General features: G+C 47.8%; 8 protein-coding genes across 8 annotated transcripts; 4 read left to right on the top strand and 4 right to left on the bottom strand.

The window, feature by feature from the left end:
- Positions 1-77: 77 nt before the first annotated feature.
- Positions 78-1,731, bottom strand: N7478_000304 (uncharacterized protein; the record flags this gene model as incomplete). Its single annotated transcript, XM_056916520.1, has 2 exons — positions 78-459; positions 527-1,731. The coding sequence occupies 2 exons, from the start codon at positions 1,729-1,731 to the stop codon at positions 78-80; spliced, it is 1,587 nt and encodes a 528-aa protein (XP_056784400.1).
- A 691-nt stretch (positions 1,732-2,422) lies between these two features.
- On the top strand, positions 2,423-3,798 carry N7478_000303 (metal-dependent hydrolase family protein; the record flags this gene model as incomplete). The annotated part of the gene is made up of 2 exons (XM_056916519.1): positions 2,423-3,064; positions 3,139-3,798. 2 exons carry the CDS (start codon positions 2,423-2,425, stop codon positions 3,796-3,798), a joined length of 1,302 nt encoding a protein of 433 aa, XP_056784399.1.
- Positions 3,799-4,141: 343 nt separating this feature from the next.
- On the bottom strand, positions 4,142-5,763 carry N7478_000302 (uncharacterized protein; the record flags this gene model as incomplete). The annotated part of the gene is made up of 6 exons (XM_056916518.1): positions 4,142-5,066; positions 5,118-5,195; positions 5,250-5,293; positions 5,354-5,479; positions 5,550-5,653; positions 5,736-5,763. The coding sequence occupies 6 exons, from the start codon at positions 5,761-5,763 to the stop codon at positions 4,142-4,144; spliced, it is 1,305 nt and encodes a 434-aa protein (XP_056784398.1).
- Positions 5,764-6,015: 252 nt separating this feature from the next.
- Positions 6,016-6,354, bottom strand: N7478_000301 (uncharacterized protein; the record flags this gene model as incomplete). The annotated part of the gene is made up of 2 exons (XM_056916517.1): positions 6,016-6,161; positions 6,219-6,354. The coding sequence occupies 2 exons, from the start codon at positions 6,352-6,354 to the stop codon at positions 6,016-6,018; spliced, it is 282 nt and encodes a 93-aa protein (XP_056784397.1).
- Positions 6,355-6,433: 79 nt separating this feature from the next.
- Positions 6,434-10,247, top strand: N7478_000300 (transcription initiation factor TFIID subunit TAF2; the record flags this gene model as incomplete). The annotated part of the gene is made up of 2 exons (XM_056916516.1): positions 6,434-8,725; positions 8,781-10,247. The coding sequence occupies 2 exons, from the start codon at positions 6,434-6,436 to the stop codon at positions 10,245-10,247; spliced, it is 3,759 nt and encodes a 1,252-aa protein (XP_056784396.1).
- A 710-nt stretch (positions 10,248-10,957) lies between these two features.
- Positions 10,958-11,472, bottom strand: N7478_000299 (putative small nuclear ribonucleoprotein SmG; the record flags this gene model as incomplete). Its single annotated transcript, XM_056916515.1, has 4 exons — positions 10,958-11,017; positions 11,072-11,146; positions 11,304-11,375; positions 11,443-11,472. 4 exons carry the CDS (start codon positions 11,470-11,472, stop codon positions 10,958-10,960), a joined length of 237 nt encoding a protein of 78 aa, XP_056784395.1.
- A 184-nt stretch (positions 11,473-11,656) lies between these two features.
- Positions 11,657-12,931, top strand: N7478_000298 (uncharacterized protein; the record flags this gene model as incomplete). The annotated part of the gene is made up of 1 exon (XM_056916514.1): positions 11,657-12,931. One exon carries the CDS (start codon positions 11,657-11,659, stop codon positions 12,929-12,931), a length of 1,275 nt encoding a protein of 424 aa, XP_056784394.1.
- Positions 12,932-14,271: 1,340 nt separating this feature from the next.
- Positions 14,272-15,042, top strand: N7478_000297 (uncharacterized protein; the record flags this gene model as incomplete). Its single annotated transcript, XM_056916513.1, has 1 exon — positions 14,272-15,042. One exon carries the CDS (start codon positions 14,272-14,274, stop codon positions 15,040-15,042), a length of 771 nt encoding a protein of 256 aa, XP_056784393.1.
- Positions 15,043-17,474: the final 2,432 nt, after the last annotated feature.

The following is a 17,474-nucleotide window of genomic DNA, read 5'->3' as shown; positions in this document are numbered from 1 at the left end:
TTTTCTTGTTGAAACATTGATGTTGCTAATATTCTTGAAGCTCTGGATTAGACTGTATATATGGATCCCTGCAACTTCTATCCTTTAATAGATTCGACTTCTTCAGACCAGTGTGCAAATGCTCTTGTCGATAGACTTGCTTCGAACATTGTATCAATCTCCAATGTTGTCCGGCCTTTCATTTCTGGTACAATGAGCCATGTGACAGCACAAGCAATAAAGCACAGACCGGCATATACAAAGCCCGTCTTTCCTTTCAGATCTCCTTCATCTGTGTTATAAATATACGGTAGAACGAGGTTGAAAACGACGTTTGACAGCATGTAGGCAAGGACTCCAAGCCCCTGTGTCTTTGCGCGAAGGCGAAGGGAAGAGGCCTCTCCAGATACTGCGTATGATGCAGGCCAAGCACCCATTCCACAAACAATGACAACGGCCATCATACAAGCAGCAGTATACCTAGGTCGAAGATGTTAGAACCTTGCTTCAAGTAATTATTCATTGCGTTGACCAGGAAGCTGCTTACCAGATCACAATATTCCCAGACCAACAACCTGCGATTCCCATGCTCAGCCAAATGACCGTAGCAACCGCCAATGTCCCCAACATCAAGCGTCTGCGCCCAAATATACTCATTAACCAGATACCGACACCGTTGGCTAGGAGGCCCAGAACGATCCCGACAATCAGCACAATAATACTCAGGCCCGATGACATGCCAACAACCTGCATAAAGTAGCTGGCACTTGCCAATAGTGGAACCCCAAACAAACTAGGGACCATGAAAGAGAAAGCGACAATGATTGTTCGACGACGATTGATACTTTTGAAGCAGTCAACATATGATAGCTCTGCCGAAAGCTGCTCCTCGTGAATGATTGATAATCGCATTTGTTCCAAGATGGGTGCAGTTTCAACACTAGCAATATGAAGAGACTTCATCGCCGCGTGGGCTTCCTCATACTTCTCCCGGCGAAGCAAGTACGCCGGGCTTTCCGGCAAGACAATAGCCAGAACAAAAGGTAAGAGGGTAGTGATCCACTGAGTGCCGAATGGGATAAGATACGCAGCCGATGAGTTTTTGTGCTCACAGGCGAAGATCACTGCAGCACCAATAAGCTCTCCTAGAAGCATAAAGGTAGGGGAGAGAGCCATAGCAGATCCTCTTAAGGTGGTAGGCACAGTTTCAGACAGATATGTCTGGGCACCAGTCATCGCACCACCAACTCCCACCCCCTGGATGGCTCTTCCTACTAGGAAGGTTCCACGTCGTGAGCCCATCTCACTTGGAAGATTTGAACAGAATGCGATGGCGATACCGACTGAGCAAATCACGCAGCTGAGAGCGAGTGACCATCGGCGACCAATGCGATCTTGTAACCATCCAGCAACAGGAGCACCCACCATTGATCCGATCGGACTGATTGCACTCCAAACAGATAGCCATGCCGAGGGAATAATATAAGAGCCATCGTATAGTTCGCCAAATTGTCGTTTGAAATAGGGGACGGCGGTAATCGTTCCAAGGATCACAGTATCGTAGCCAGTTAGGAGGAAGGCAAGAGCTAAGCCAAGCGAATATGCAGATATCTTGGGATATTTGCGAATTTCCCGAGACAAGGTCGTATTATCTGGATTTGGGGGGTACGAAGTGGATGAAACCACAGTCTGATCCTTATTGTCTTCTGGCGTTGGGCAACCCGTTGCCTCTGGTGCTATATTAGAGGACATTTCCGGAGGTATGAGGACAGAAACACAGCTCTTGAGTAGATGAATAAGATTGATTTCTCCAGAGTTTACAATGCAATGTCCACTTATATATGAAATCTGTGGGTCCTTGACAAAATCTGGGCAGTTAATCAGGAGGCAATGTTGAAAGATAGTACGCCGTGCGGGGGAAAACACGCGTGATAAATTTCCAATCAGATCACTAGTTTTAGGATGAAATCTATCATCACTATCTTTCTCAATTGATAATACCCCAGCCATGCTATCTTTTCCATCCCAATTCTCCTCGCTAAGAACGCGGGGATTGTTTTCGCGATCTATGGAGGAAGCCGATGCAGCCAATCAAAGCCCACTACTTGCCGACCCCACGAATCACAGCGCAACAACGAGAGGCTCCGTTCAACAACACTCTAGCGGCCTCTCCACCAGGCAACGTACAGCAACTCAATTTTACTTCGGCTGGAGAAGTTTGCATAAATTGGCGAGAGAATATGGTTACGCTCGCAAGATGATGGAAGCGAGTTTGCCGAGGTCTAAAATTGGACCAGTTTGCAAGACAAGCTGACAACCCGCAGTTTAATAGAGGGGTCTATATAACCACGCTCAGCTCTTTAGACAACTTGAAGTCAGTTGTACTATATTCCAACAAAATTTTTAACCTATTTTTGCTTCCACTCGAGCACCGAAAGACAAGATGGATATGTCTCGCATTATCAAACCTTGGAAGCGCCAGCCGCACAAGACCTACGTATTCACAAATGCCACTATCATCGACCCCGTCAAGGGCGAATTGGTTCCCAATGCGACTGTTCGGATATCTGATGGCAAAATTGTTCATCTAGACGTGACCGGCTCGGCTCCTGCGACCGAAGATATTCCTGAAGATAATATCATCGACCTGAGTGGAAAGTATTTATGCCCAGGTCTGATTGATTGTCATGTTCATATCGCAGTTGTTCCTGGCGAAATTGATCTGCGAGCCTACTTGGACATGTCCGAGCGCATCAGTCTCCTTCGTCAACCGCATGTCCTCAAAACTATGATCGAGCGTGGTTTTACTTCTATCAGAGATTGTGGCGGTGCCAGTTTGGCCATGAAGGAAGCTGTCGAAGAAGGAGTTCTTCCCGGCCCCCGCCTATTTATTGCCGGACGTGCACTTTCGCAGACCGGTGGACATGGGGATATGCGTGGTCCCCATAGTGAACAACTGTGCTGTGGGGGTTCGCTGTCCGGAATCAGTCGCATTGTTGACGGGCCAGCGGAATGCTATAGATATGCACGAGATGAGCTTCGTCAGGGAGCAGACTTCATTAAGATTATGGGAGGAGGTGGTGTGGTTAGTTTGATCTTGAGGACCACAAAGAAACGTCATACAGTGCTTTTTTTCTGACCACAGAAATCTCGTTATAGGCAAGCCCCACAGATCGGATCGAGCACGTTCAATTTTCCGACGAGGAGATCAAGGCTATCGTCACCGTCGCGAAGAATGCCGGTACATATGTGACGAGTCATAGCTACACACCCCAAGCGATCAAACAAGCGATCAACCTTGGTGTCCGAGGAATCGAGCACGGTAATCTGATTGATCTGGAGACAGCTCAGCTGATGGCTGAGAAAGGCACGTTCTTGACGCCCACTTTGATTGCGCATGTCATGTCCAAACAGATGAATTTCCTACCAGCTGAAAGTGCCGCAAAGAATGCCGAAGTGCTTGAAAAAGGTCTGCGGGCAATGAAAATGGCCGTGGATGCCGGCGTGACTGTCTGTTTTGGCACTGATCTTCTTGGCCCCATGCATTTTGCTCAGAGCAAAGAGTTCTCCGTTCGCAGCCAGGTTCTTTCTCCTATTGAGATCCTGCGTAGTGCTACAATTAATGCGGCTCGCCTTGTCATGCGAGAGGACCAGCTGGGTCAAGTCCAGGAAGGATTCGCTGCCGACATGTTGATTCTCAATAGTAATCCCTTGGAGGACATCACCGTTCTAGACAGGGCCGAACAAAGCATCGTTAGTGTCATCAAGGATGGAAGAGTGGTGACATCCCGCTGGGAAAAGTTGACAGCGGAAGCTTGATTTGGATGAAGGAGACGTTGCTCATTGAGAAAAAAAGAATTGATTTGAATATGCATGATAATACAATTAGTTGAACATTTGGTTTTGGATAAGTACATATGTGCAGGACAAGAATAATGATGCGAATAGTGGACCGTTGCGGTCAAGACACGCCATGATAAGGTATCGTCAATGGCAGTATGATGTTCTAATTACAACAAATATGAAAGGCGTATAGACAATAATGCATAAATGCGCAACGATTAGTCACAGCGCCATGGAGGGACGAGTGGTCCTTCCAGGAGAAAATGTTTTTGATGCTTCGGCACGAAAAGATTCCACGAAGAAAAAAATGAAATGCAGGTTAGTGGTTCTTGAAGTCATTTTCATCCTCTTCCTCAGCCTGGGCATTGCCCATGGAGTTCAAAGGCAAGCCGGCTTCGCCGAAGTCGCGGTAGACTCTATCACGAGCGGCAGATCGGTCTTTGCGAATGGTAAGGCAGTTAATGCCGAGGAAAGTGGTGATACGGTTGATGACCAAGACAGCCCAGTGCATGTAAATCACAAAGGCGAAAACCAAGTACAAGCGCAGGTACCAGATTTCAACCCAGGCAGCAACCATTGGGAGACCGACACGAGGCAAGTTGGCGAGGATAACACCACCGATGAGAGGAGCTTGCAGAATGGTCCAGAGTGGGAACTCTTGGCGCAACAAGTGAGCCAGGATGATCATGGTGGTCATGCGACCAAACACAAATGCGATGACCCAGCAGTAGAGAACCAGGTGGTTGTCAGTAAGAAGATGCGAGTAAGGAGAGAAGAGCCAGGCAATGTTGCATAGGGTGAAAATGATCATGGGCACCCACTCCTTCATGACAGGAGTGAATGGCAGACCGTGCGCCTTCCGGGCGGAATACACATTCAGCACACACCCTGGTAGATGACCGAGGAAAAATCCGACAGAAAGAATTGGCACCCAGAGATCCTTAACGGAGTTCTCGCCGAAGATTTGGGGGATATTGATGAGATCAGTGATAGGCTGAGACCAGATTCCGGGTCCCCAAATTCCAGAGGCGATCATAAGAGAGATAGCAATAAGAAGCCCTTCAGTGGGTCCATTGAAGTATCCCAAGTACAGGGTGTGGGTGTGGAAAGTCTCCCAAGTCGAAAAGTACATCGCCAGGCAAGGTACAAGTGCGGTGTATGCACCGAGCTGGGAAGCACCGAATCCCATAGCAGCAGTCTCCAAAAGACTGGCCAGAGTACAGTTCAGAGAATCAATTCCGTGACTAGTATTTGGTCAGCAACATATCCATGGCTAGCACAGGGACGGTACGAACTCAAAAAGTTCACCCAACCCGCTCGAGGTTCCTGTCCTGCGAGCTTGTTTTCCATCCACATTATCCAAAGTAGAGTACCTGTTAAATATTAGCCAGGTGCAGGTAAAGCGCCAGGAGGGTATGTATACTTACATCCACATGCCAAGGGCGAAACTAAAGTAAAGCCACCCGGGAGCCTAAAAAAGGGGATTTAGTAATGCAATTGGCGGTACATTGTGGTTCCAAGATCTTCTTACCGGCCCCGTAAGATCAGGCACGAGCAGAACAATCAAAAAGACGTTGGCCACAATCCACATGAAACCAAGTAGAGTGACCATATTAGGGGCCATCCACATGGGCACAAGCTCAACGAAGGCATTCCACTGCATAAATGAATTGTTAACGACATGGTTGGGTCTCATACCATACGGGTTTATTTTTGGGTCACCGTACGTAGTGCTTGAGAATGTAATTGGAGATCGGGGATTTGTCCACGCTGGAGTATTTGTAGGACTTCAACGGAAGGAGGGCCTCGTCGGATAGGGAGTCTTGGGTCTCTGTAATAAAGAACCAATATGATTAGCATTCACATTCCTGAGAGATCCAATTGTTCTTCCAGAAAGGTATGAGTAGCCTTACCTTGGACCATCCGCTTGATAAAGTCCATCTTGGCGAGAGGAGGGTGGGGAGAAATGTGAGAGCCGCGTCGCGTGCACGTTCAGGCAGCGGATAAGCAAGACTATATAACAAACTTTGGGTAGGCAACAGGGCTCAGGGGAGGAAGAAAAAAACGTAAAAAGAAGACGGAAAAGGTAAAAGATGAGCGCCTGTGGTCCAAGCACGTTAAGAAACGGAGCTGACTTGGAGTTATAAAAATAGCCGAGCAATTCAGGGTCTTTTTAATCTTAAGTTGTCTCACTCAGGGATTTTCTAGGCAGCGGTCACGTGCTAGGGGGGACTCCGCAGCGGAACGCGCGATCGATCCACTTCCGCAAAGGTTAGGCTGAGTGCTGACTTGAATCTGTTGCTTGCTTCCTTGGGTCTCACCATCCTTCGTGGAGACTTCTGTCGATCTTGATTTTGCTGGTTCTGATTCACTTCACCTCACGGCCCCAGTTTTACGCCCGACAGCCTTGCTAGTGGCCCACCCTCCAAGACGTCCTCTCCTTCTCACTACCACGCCCCAATCGCGCGCATCGAATCTTGCGCCCTCACTTCGTTCCGTGACTGTCCCTGCCTCGTATCCCACGCTAGTCATGTGTTAAGAGTGGATGGGCATGACGGTTGATGGTCATACAAGCGCCCGTCGCGCAGCTTGTCATTAAGGATTATACGCGATGCCGGGCGTCATCGAGACGCCCGTTGCTGGCGGTTTGATGCCGAGTCTGGATTTTAGTGTCGCGCATCAAAAAGTCGAGCTGGAAATTGACTTCATCAACAAAACTCTGAAAGGAAACACGGAGATTACGATTCATCCGCTACGTCAGGACCTGAAAAACATTCGTTTGAATTTTCGCCAGGGCGAGATCAAACGATTCAGCGTGAATGGCAGAGCTGTCCCCAGCTGGGAATATGCTGACCCCTACGAAAATATTCAACTTTATGGAGCGCAGTATTACCAGCGACTGACTCCAAAGATCGACTCCCTCCTCAAATCCCCGCGCGAACCCGAATTAAAGGCAACCATCCCGAAGAGTGTGAGAATCGAGGAGCTGGACCCGACTTCTGCAGAAGCGCAAGATCAGATTGCACTGCAAGGTGCTGGAGATGGCGTTGATGGGCCAGCGGGTGGTCGAGGGCCAGAAGCGAATCTCCCACGCTTCAAGGCTGTGGTTTTGAACATCGAATTTGTAACGGACCGCGTTCGCGATGGATTGCAATTTGTCGGAGTGGACAGCGGCGACCGTCGTTACCCGCATGCATATACCACCAATTCTCTCTATTCTGGCGTTGGGTGTCCATTATTTCCCTGTGTTGATGATGTGGCATCACGTTGTACCTGGGACATCTCAATAACTTGTCCTTCCACACTGGGAGACATGTTTGATCGAAAGGCTCGCGATGCTTCCGGGTCTCGGTCACGAGCTCCAACCAGGCACATCTCCGTCGACGACGAGGGTTTGGATCTCTCGGTGGTTTGCTCTGGTGAGCTGACGGATGATATTGTTGACCCCAAAGATCCTAGTCGGAAAACGGTCTCATTTGGTTGTTACTCGCCTCTCTCGGCTCGACAAATTGGATTCGCCGTTGGTCCCTTCGAGTACGTGAATCTGGCAGATTTCCGTGAGAGCGATCAGGACGAACAGCTGGGTCAAAATGCCATTCCTTTGCACGCATTTTGCTTACCAGGCCGGGGTGATGAAGTTCAGAACACCAGCTTTCCCATGGCACAAGCGATCGATTTCTTTTCATTATCTTATGGCTCTTATCCTTTCTCCAGTTACAAAATTTGCTTCGTCGATGATGTGCCATCAGATACATTACCGACAGCATGCATGTCGATCTGCAGCAGTCACCTCCTCTTCCCTGCTGAGATCATAGATCCCATGTATGATTCAACTCGAGCTTTGGTCCATGCTTTAGCATGCCAGTGGAGTGGTATAAATATCATTCCAAACGAACCCGCAGATACATGGGTCACTGTAGGTGTTGCATGGTACATCACTGACACATTCATGAAAAAGCTTTGCGGCAACAACGAATATCGATTTCGTCTCAAGCAAATGTCGGATCGTGTCTGTGAGGTCGACTATGAACGCCCTTCAATTTATGACATGGGAAATTTCTTGAAGATCGACCCGTCTGAATATCAATTCATAGCATTGAAGGCACCTCTGGTCTTGTTTATTCTTGACCGGCGCCTCACAAAAGCCAGTGGAAAAGCAACTATGTCCCGCATTATCTCCCGTCTCTTTTTAAATTCCCGCATGGGTGATATTCCCAACGGAGCTGTGACTTCTTCGCTGTTTCAAAGAGTCTGTGAGCGGCTTGGTCACGCAAAGCTTGATGTTTACTTTCAACAGTGGGTATACGGGGCTGGATGCCCCCGCTTTCAGGCTACTCAGCGATTCAATAAAAAAAAGCTTGTGGTTGAAATGATGATCAGACAAGTTCAATCTGAGCAACAACCTCCAAGGGATCTTGATAAGAATGCCTTCCTGCGAGACGTGAAGGAAGAGGTTCGCCATGTCTACGCCGGTGCTATTCAGCCTGTGTTCACCGGGTCAATGACTCTTCGTATTCACGAAGCTGACGGTACCCCGTATGAACATATTGTCGAAATCAAGGAGGGTGTCACCAAGTTCGATATCCCATATAATACGAAATACAAACGGCTCAAACGAAACAAGAAGCAACGGGAGCGGACTGTCGTCAATGGTGACTCAGAGGCCCAAGAAGACGTACTTCTTTACTGCCTGGGGGATGTTCTTCAGACAGAAGAAGAAACCCAGCAGTGGAAGTTAGCTGATTGGACCAAGGAAGACGAAGAGCGTATGGGCCAGGAGTCCTACGAGTGGATCCGAATGGATGCAGATTTTGAATGGGTATGCAAACTATCCCTGGGCATGCCTGGTTACATGTATCTGTCGCAGCTCCAGCAAGATCGAGATGTTGTTGCCCAGTTGGAGGTAAGTCGTTTCGTCCTAGATGCTAAGACCACTGCTCCAAACTAATTCAATACAGTCACTTCAATATATGGCCGCGCAACGCGAGCATCCTCTCATCTCCACCATCTTTGCACGAACGCTCATGGACAGTAGGTACTTCCATGGCGTCCGCGTCACAGCTGCTCGCGCGTTAGTCAAGCATGCCAAGGATGAAGTGGATTGGATTGGATTATTCCATTTAGAGAGAGCTTTTCAAGAGTTGTTCTGTCTTCCAGGCTCTCCCATGACTCGCTCAAATGATTTCTCAGACAGAGCTGCGTACATCCTTCAGCAAGAGATCCCAGAGGCGATCTCAAAGGTTCGGGACAACAGCGGCAAGACTCCTCTCCGGGTGAAGCGGTTCCTCTTTGACAAGCTGAAATTTAACGACAACTCTAATAATGAGTACTCGGATAATTATTATGTAGCGTCCCTAATGCGCTCACTTTGCCACGCCTTACTTGGCCGCAATGAGTCGCGGCAAGACGACGAACTGGCTCATTTTGATATGGAGCGTGTCTTGGAATCTCAGGCAGAGGAACAGCTCGAGAAAGATGCACTAGCAGAGTTTGACAGATACCGGAGAATGGATGAATGGTCAGGCTCCTATCAGAATCTTTACGCCCGAGCAGCATTGCAATGTCAAATGCAAATGATGCAGGCCAATATTCAAGACCTCGATCTTATGCGGTTCATTCCGTATACAAGAGCTGGAACTTACGATCTTCTGCGATTGCAAGCGTTCGAATGTCTTGTGGACCTTGATATCTCCCAAATCCCCGATCTTACTCGATGGCTCATTTACACCATGACCAGTGACCCGTCGGCGTATGTGCGCCATCACGCTCTGCGATTGTTTGGCCGAGCCTTGGCCATGATTGCCTTTGGCCGCCCTTTACAGCCAGAGAACAATCAGGCTGATGGCTTGATTATCGAACAAGAGTCCTCTACCGATATCCGACAGGCAGATCTTGCACGACGCCAGACTGTTCCCGGTGCGATTGAAGCCCTCAAGCGGGAACTCGCTGGTGATGGGTCAATGAAGGAATATCTCTGGGCTGCGGCCAACTCGTTTCCCATCGGAATCCTTGAGATATCTGAAATCGGCGACCTTTGCAACGTGATGTTTGAGCCCGTAACATCAAAAGTTGCCAAACTCCGTCTCCCCAGATTCTGGAATGTTCAAAATATGGGCCAAGGAAAGGTGCGGTTCTATCGATCAAAAAATGTGCGAACCAGTCTGGCCCCCTCGAAGGAGGCTGTCAAGCGCAAGCGTGAGGAACAGGCCATGCCGGCACCTGCCCCTCGTATTACCTTCAAACAATCCAAGACGAGCTCCACGCCCAGTGCACCATCCACTCCTAGCCTTCCTAAGCTTCACATTCCCAAGCCGTCCCCTGCCCCTGCAGCAGCAGCTGCAGTTGCCAACACCCCTACCGCTTCCACACCATCTACGCCTGGCACGCTGAAGCTGAAGCTCAAATTTGGGCAGAAAACAAAATAAACTTTTGATACCTACATTCATCCTCTCTTCATGTATTCTACCACTACTTTTTTACACTTACGTTGGCCTTGCTAGCTTTGGCATTTTGTTAAACACGGTGATGAGGATCAAGCATGGCTTTTGGCGCAAAGGACACTGGTCCATTGATTTAAAGCTAATATCAAAAAATTCATAAATCTTCATCTGTATATTCAGCAGCCACGTTGCTTTCTCTCAGTAAAGGTTGATCGTCTCGATAAGATAGCAGCGGGCAAGCGCAAAAGACCGTGGTAATATATCGATCAATACCTTCTATTGGTCTCCGCATAAGTAACAAAGTTCCCAACTGCTCCTCTCCTGCTAGTTATAGTTAGCTACTATCCCATCACCATGGTGTCTACTTTACTCGCTGCAAACATCATTGCCTCTCCTAATATAAAGTCACCAAGTTCTATGGAGTAATACGGTCAAGAATAAATTTTGTAGGCTTGTTCATTCAGAGATACCTCGCGCAAAACTGCGGGGCCAGATTTATTTAGGTAGCATAAATTCACCAGATTGAAAAAAAAGTGCAGGCGTAGAAACAGAAAAAAGGTTTTGATGGTTCCCAGATGAGCAACCAACCCATAAACTCCCTGTACCATTATGATCATCCCCAGCCGCCGGTTTAGCCGCGTACTTTCGTTTACCCCTTCAAAGAAAATGTCATCGATCGTGTGGTGCGCATGCGCTTATTTGTCGTTTATCCGTTCAAGGGCCTCGATCATGACAACCGAGTTACCGCGAATGACCTAGGCACGTCAGTTAGTATGAGGCTTGCGGAACGGGATCAGACGAAAACGTACGACCATGCCAATGGCAACCTTCTCACCACCTGCTTTCTCTTCGAAGGCTTCATCAAGGACAATGTTCATGAACACCTAGAAGAATTGAAGATCAGTGCTCGTTCTTCAAGTGGGAAGACATGCCCCAGGTTCCAATGTCGAGTGGCGCAAATCCGAGGACGAGATAGCTGGACAAGCTCGACCAGTGCAATCTATTTGGACAACTTGAAACGGAAGTAAAGATTGAACGTACATCGTAGCCTCGGAGTAGACCAATCACTTTGCGGTTGCCGTTGAGTTGGCAGAAGACCCGCTTCTCCATGTACTGCGCAAAAAAAAGATCAGCATGGTCCTATGAATCAAATATGCGAAGGATCGAGGTGAAACCATACCTTCTTCAATTCCGGCTGAGCTTGAGGCATTTTGGGCAAGCTGGAAAAGACGATTGGGGATTGACAAGAATCGAGTTGAACTTATCGCGCCGCGTGCTTTGGTATCGGTGGTGGCGGAACAACTATCTTCCAGGCTCCGGATAGGCGATAAGAAGAATAGCTCTCTCATGAGCTCGTCGCATTCTTCACACCCACCATTCCAAGCACGCGCATTATGAGTTCTGCTTTTTCAAATCGCCGGAAACCTCGGAAGATTGGGGGAGATGAGGAGGAGGAAAATAATGGAGCAGCGGCAAATGGTCAGTCACTAAAACTAAATTCAGTCTACTGTTATCAACATCTAACCATCCGACTTATAGAACCTGTTGTCAAAAGACCAACAAAATCGAAACCCAAGTCAAAACTACGCATGTCGTTCAATCCAGGCGGCACTTCAATGGCCGAGGAGGAGGAAGAACTAAACGAAGTCGTTATCCCGAAGCGACATGGACTAGGGCGAAAAGCGATGGAACGAAATACGTCACATCGTAACATCCTCCCTTCATCTGCGGCTGAACAGCTCTCTGCACGATTCGGCCATGATCAAGATCGACCCAGCTATAGTAATGATCATTTGAAAGAGTTGAAGGATTCCACACCCTCTACACCAAAAAGCACAGAGGACGAGGCGAAAGCAGTCGATGTCGCAGCCAAATTTGGCGAAGTTATGACTGTGTCTGCCCCCTCCGCCATCCCGAGCGAAGCGGAGATTCGAGAGAAGAAAGCTAGGCGAGCACGTTTGGCCCTGGAACACAATGCGACCTCAACGGAGGAAGACTTCATGGCGCTGGATGACGGTGCCGTAAGCGACGATGATTGGGATGCCATAGCTCGTGGCGAAAAGACGGCTGAATCCGCCAAGGATACACGACTTGTACCCGACGACGAAGATTTTGCCGAAGGTTTTGATGAATATGTGGAGGATGGAAAGGTCTCACTTGGAAAGACAGCGGAACGTGAGCAGAAGCGCAAGCAGCGTGAAGCTATGCGTGACCTGATCAATGACGCGGAGGGGCTTTCTGATGAGGAAGATTCTGATGTTGAAGAGAAAGCTGCGTACGAAGCCACTCAAACCAAGGCCGCGATGGGGCAGAAGCCAAATGGCACTGATCGTTCCCGTACGCCTCCGAAGGTGACATCCTTGCCCCGATTGTCACATAGCCTTGAAAGACTACGGACAACTTTAGCCTCGATGCAAACTTCCAAGACCCAAATGATCAGTCGTATGGAAGATCTCCGAAATGAAAAGGAAGATATTGCTGTTCGTGAAGTCGAAATTCAGGCTATGATAAAAGAGGCGGGAGATAATTATGAGCGTTTGAAAAAGGAGGCTGGCGTGGATCCATCCACCACCGAGCAGACGTCGGCAGGTGCGTTGGAGAAGACTCGAGGTCTGGAAAGCATTGGCGCGCCGTTGCCAATGTCCGATTCAAGCGCGGAAGAATCTTGAGTCTCGCCTTCCTCATCTACACTTGCCTAGCGACCCCCAGATCGATTTATGTATAATGTCCAACCCAGAAATCTTAGATTGCAGCCAGTTCACTTTTATTTGATACCCCATGTTTTTAATCTTGAATGAAATATACCATGTCCCCACCAAGATTTCTTTCTTTGTTGCGCCAGCCTCCACACCCAGCCTCTGATGTAGCAGGTCCTTTTTCGTGAGTTCTTCTGAAATCAAGTGGCAAGTCTCTCGTTCCTGACACAGAGATAGCCCATATCATCGCCCACTGCCATGGATCGCCAGCCCAATTGAAAACGCCGATACCAGTCCTCGTCTCTACCGCCATTTAGACGCAACACCCATCGAACTTTTCTTCGACCTATTTTTCGTTGCAAATCTTTCCACTTTCACCGCCACTCATGAAATCAACAAGGTGACCGGTAAGTTACTGTCGTATGGACTGAGTACTTGGATAAATTTGCTCTAACTCATTCTCAGCACTTGGTGCTTACGTCGGATTTCTTGGGGTGATATGGTTCACATGGTTACAAGTAACTTTGTTTGATATACGATTCGCCCGTGACTCTGTTTTCGAAAGAATATGCAAAGCACTTCAACTTGCAGCGATGGTCGGCTTTGCGTCTGCTGGTACTCGATTCACCACCCACGTACGCGACGACAATATCTGGGCGTTTCAATCGCTCAGCTTAATGCTGACAGGGAGTCGAATACTACTAGCCATTCAATACACAACTAGCATAACCTTCATGAAGTCCCGCATGAAAGCAGCCGCCAAGGGGGCTTGGTACACCGCGATAGTGTTTTGGATAACCACTGCCCTTCACTTTGCAGTAGGCTTTTCAAAGACTCTGTGGACTACTTTGATCAATGAATAACCCTCTCCTAGATGTACCTTGCGTTTACTCAACCCCGTGGGCTCCCACCTCGGATTTGGGTTATTTGGTTCGTCTTGTTCGTCTTAGAAATGGGGGCAGTAATGCGTATTTCTTGTTCTTTCCCGGAGATTGGGTTTCAAGAAACTCACCTCAATGTTCGATTGAGTCTCCTCACACTGATAATCATTGGCGAGGGTGTCATTGCGGTGACTAGAATCGTGAACAAAACGGTAGGGCCCGGGGGTTGGACTAAGTGGTCATTTGTACATATCGTGGGAGTGACTACCAATGTGGTACGTTAGCGAACACCGCAAAAACCTTGGTCGTTCTTCATTGCTCCGAGCAGGGAGAATATCACTGATTGTTTGCTTGCAGTACCTGTTATGGCAGGTTTATTTCGATTTTTCTCCACCTCACCGACTCGGAAAATTGGCTCAACAAATATGGACAATGTTTCATTTTCCATTTCATATTGCCCTTATTCTTCTGCTGGAAGGGTCTCAAATCCTAGCCTTGACTCTGGATGTCACGTTGAAATTAAAGTACTTGGCTCAGACATTCTCCTTCGTGTGCGAAGAAAATCGACCCAGTCAGGAGAGAGCGATTGCACTCATCAGAAGCACAATAGCAGACATGGAGATCCCGTTCAGTCGAGGTGCAACACAGGAATGGAACGCTATATCAAAGCTATTGGAAGACCTTGCCAAACAACCACTCTGTCCAGACAGTGTAGGTCGGGTGCAAAAACAGCCCCTGATGCCGCCTCGTCTTCTCTACACCGAAGATATTTTCAGTGATCTTATGGGTAATGTCACAGCGGCACTTTTTTCAAGCATGGACATTACCCCACCAGTTAAAGTGGACATCAGCCTACTCGACAGTCAACAATTGCTACATATGTACATGAAAGTCTTGGCTTTTGTTTATATATACTTTTTCACCGTTGCAAGTTTGTCGATGGGTCTTTTCGGTCTCTTCTCAAGTCTATCTCGTCGACATGAGCGGAGCCTATACTCAGGGATTTCAACCGCCGTGCGCGTTTTGCTTGCAATTTCCTTGGCTAGCCTTGTGTCGTTTGCTGGCAACTTCGCGCTAGCATATTCATTTATGACCTCACCTATCATCCTGTATGCCTTCACTTTGACTCTTCTGACTGGTCAGTATATTCTATTTTCCCGTGCGGAGCTACTGATTCTAATTGGCTATAGTCCTTTTGGTTGACCGACTTTTGGACGGTCTAGCATCCGGAAGAGACGCAGCTCGCCGACGGAAGCGGGAAAAAGGCAGAGGGCTCAAGGTTTCCACCCCTGCCGGTATGACTATGGGGGATCGCCCAGCTCTCATCACAGAGCCTAATTCTGATGAAAGTCCCTCTTTGTCAACGTCCCCCTGTGGGGAAGAGAGGCTCGTTCCCGGATATCTGAATCCTAGGCAATGATTATACCCACTACAGCCGCGGTCATTGAGTTCAAGCAACCAGAGCTGTTAAAATCATAGCCTCAGCTTGCTACTAGCCAGGGAGCAATGCCGTGCTCTGCATGGGTACCCAGAAATCTGTCCTCCCTCGTTCCCTCGAATCAGTGCCTCAGTCATAGAGTATTCATCTCCTTTTTTCTTGACCGCCGCTTCTGATAAAAATGCACACTGTAGAGTATGGATCTCTCATAGATTGAAGAAACCTGAATGGCATGATTCATAAACTTTGAGCGGTAAAGGTCTTTCACTTCTACTGACACAGGGTAGCTATCATGTAGCTGCTTCTCAGGCCTAGCCTGATCCCCTTTCGCCATAGTCAACAGGCATCATAAAACTGACACTCTCTTGTCCATGCACGCAATATTTTTACGCAACTTGATTTGCCACTAAGAATGGAACCTCTGCCACACTGCCAGCAGCAGTTCAAAATAATCAGAAATAGCGGGGAAAAGATTTGATGCATCATAGAGATAATTAGCGCAATATCCGCGACAGCGCATACCTACATGTCCTTGGCAGCACCATGACGGAAGGAATGACCTGCAGCAAGCCATGCCAGCTTTCAGAAAGGGTATTCCTCCTCTCCCCTGCTTTGAGCCGTTGGCTTTATTGTTGATTATGACTTACACGGGGCCATTCTGGGGATTTGATTACCTGAAGCGCAGTGAATAATCTTGAACATTGGTAGCGGAGTTGACTCTGTATGAAAGGTGCAGCCCCAGGACTGGTACTAAAACCTTTTCCTCTCTTGATATTCCCTTGATTTTACATGCGCCGGTCTATCTAGTATTACTAATTCTCTTTTCATAGCTCGATAAACATGCCTCATATAGGTTTTGAATTTCAAGCTTAATGCCTGTTCCGCGGATATGCCTTGAGTGTGCTCTACTATCAGGCCACACAAATCTACATGACCCCCGAGTAAACACAAAGAACCTGAATGAGCCAACTAGCGTCCCCAAATGTGACATGCATATGCAGTTAACACTCCCATCCCGACGATCTCAATCCCCACGCTATTAAAAAATGTTAAGACAGGAAATTATTTATCCTCCTATCAGAAGCTGAATAATGAATAGTCTTTTTTTTTCTTTCTCTTTTCTTTTTCAGAGGAGAAACAGTGACATGTACAGCTGTGCTAGGTAAGTGGGCCCGGGATGGCTTCCGAATGGTCAGTAGAAATATACTAATATACCCTTAACTGAATGCAGAGCACAACCGTTGCTCGTTCGCATTTTCTGCAGGCGAATTCTTTATCTTACTGGTTTCAACGCCACCCAGCCCATCCCATAGAGCTCATCCGATGGGAGGGAAAGAAGCTTGTTTGAAAGATCTTTAGGTCAAGGGAAAAGTGGGAAAATCGGTAGGCCCAGACTACAGTCCGGGCTGGAAACATGACTATTTACTTGACATATAATTTATTGATATGCGATCTGCTTGTAGTCGTATACTACTACCAAGTGTGACGGGGTGGCTTGGATGGCAACTTGAGCAGTGGTAGCCGTGGGATACTATGCATACATTTATTATTTTTCCTTTCTTGGGATACTCAAAACAATGACTTCAGCTCTTCGGATTTTATCCTCTCATTTTTAGCTCGCGCTTTTTGCAATGTAAATAGCCAGTCTTGTGTCGTCCTCGGCAGATCGCATCCCCCGGATTAGATAGGTCCAATCCCCGGCACTTCCTATGATTTAGCTCAATTCTCCACCGCGAGTATATTGCTTTTTATGAACTGGTTGGACCAGTCCGTTCTCTTTGATTGGAGCGGATGATTGAGCACTCTCCAATTAATCCTATGTGGTTACCCGTTCAGGATGGAAAATTACCAAAGTGCCCATGCCAAAGTCAAAATATGGGGCGAAGGATCAGTCCCCAATTATTAAATATTTGTTTAATTTCCTAATTTCCCACTGGGGCTCGGGGATGATCTGGTTTAGGGCTGTGTATACAGAAGTGTGGGTTGGGGTTGCTTTGGTTCTACTCATGATATAACAGACCGCTCCGTCCTAAACGACATAACTAGTAGATAGGCCTGGAATGGATTCGAATATATACTATATGATAGCCTACTGTTGAGTGAAACTAGATCAGAATACCGGTCAAAAGTCGAATTGGTGTTTTCAGCGAACATGCTGGACCTTCAACTCGACCCAGTCCTATCCGTGTACCTTGTC

The sequence above is a fragment of the Penicillium angulare genome (genome assembly GCF_028827245.1).
Source record: "Penicillium angulare strain IBT 27051 chromosome Unknown utg000001l_segment0_segment0, whole genome shotgun sequence".
In the NCBI taxonomy this organism is placed as follows: Eukaryota; Fungi; Ascomycota; class Eurotiomycetes; order Eurotiales; family Aspergillaceae; genus Penicillium; species Penicillium angulare.
Note: the sequence above shows the minus strand (reverse complement) of the source record. Positions and strands in the feature narration are given on the sequence as shown.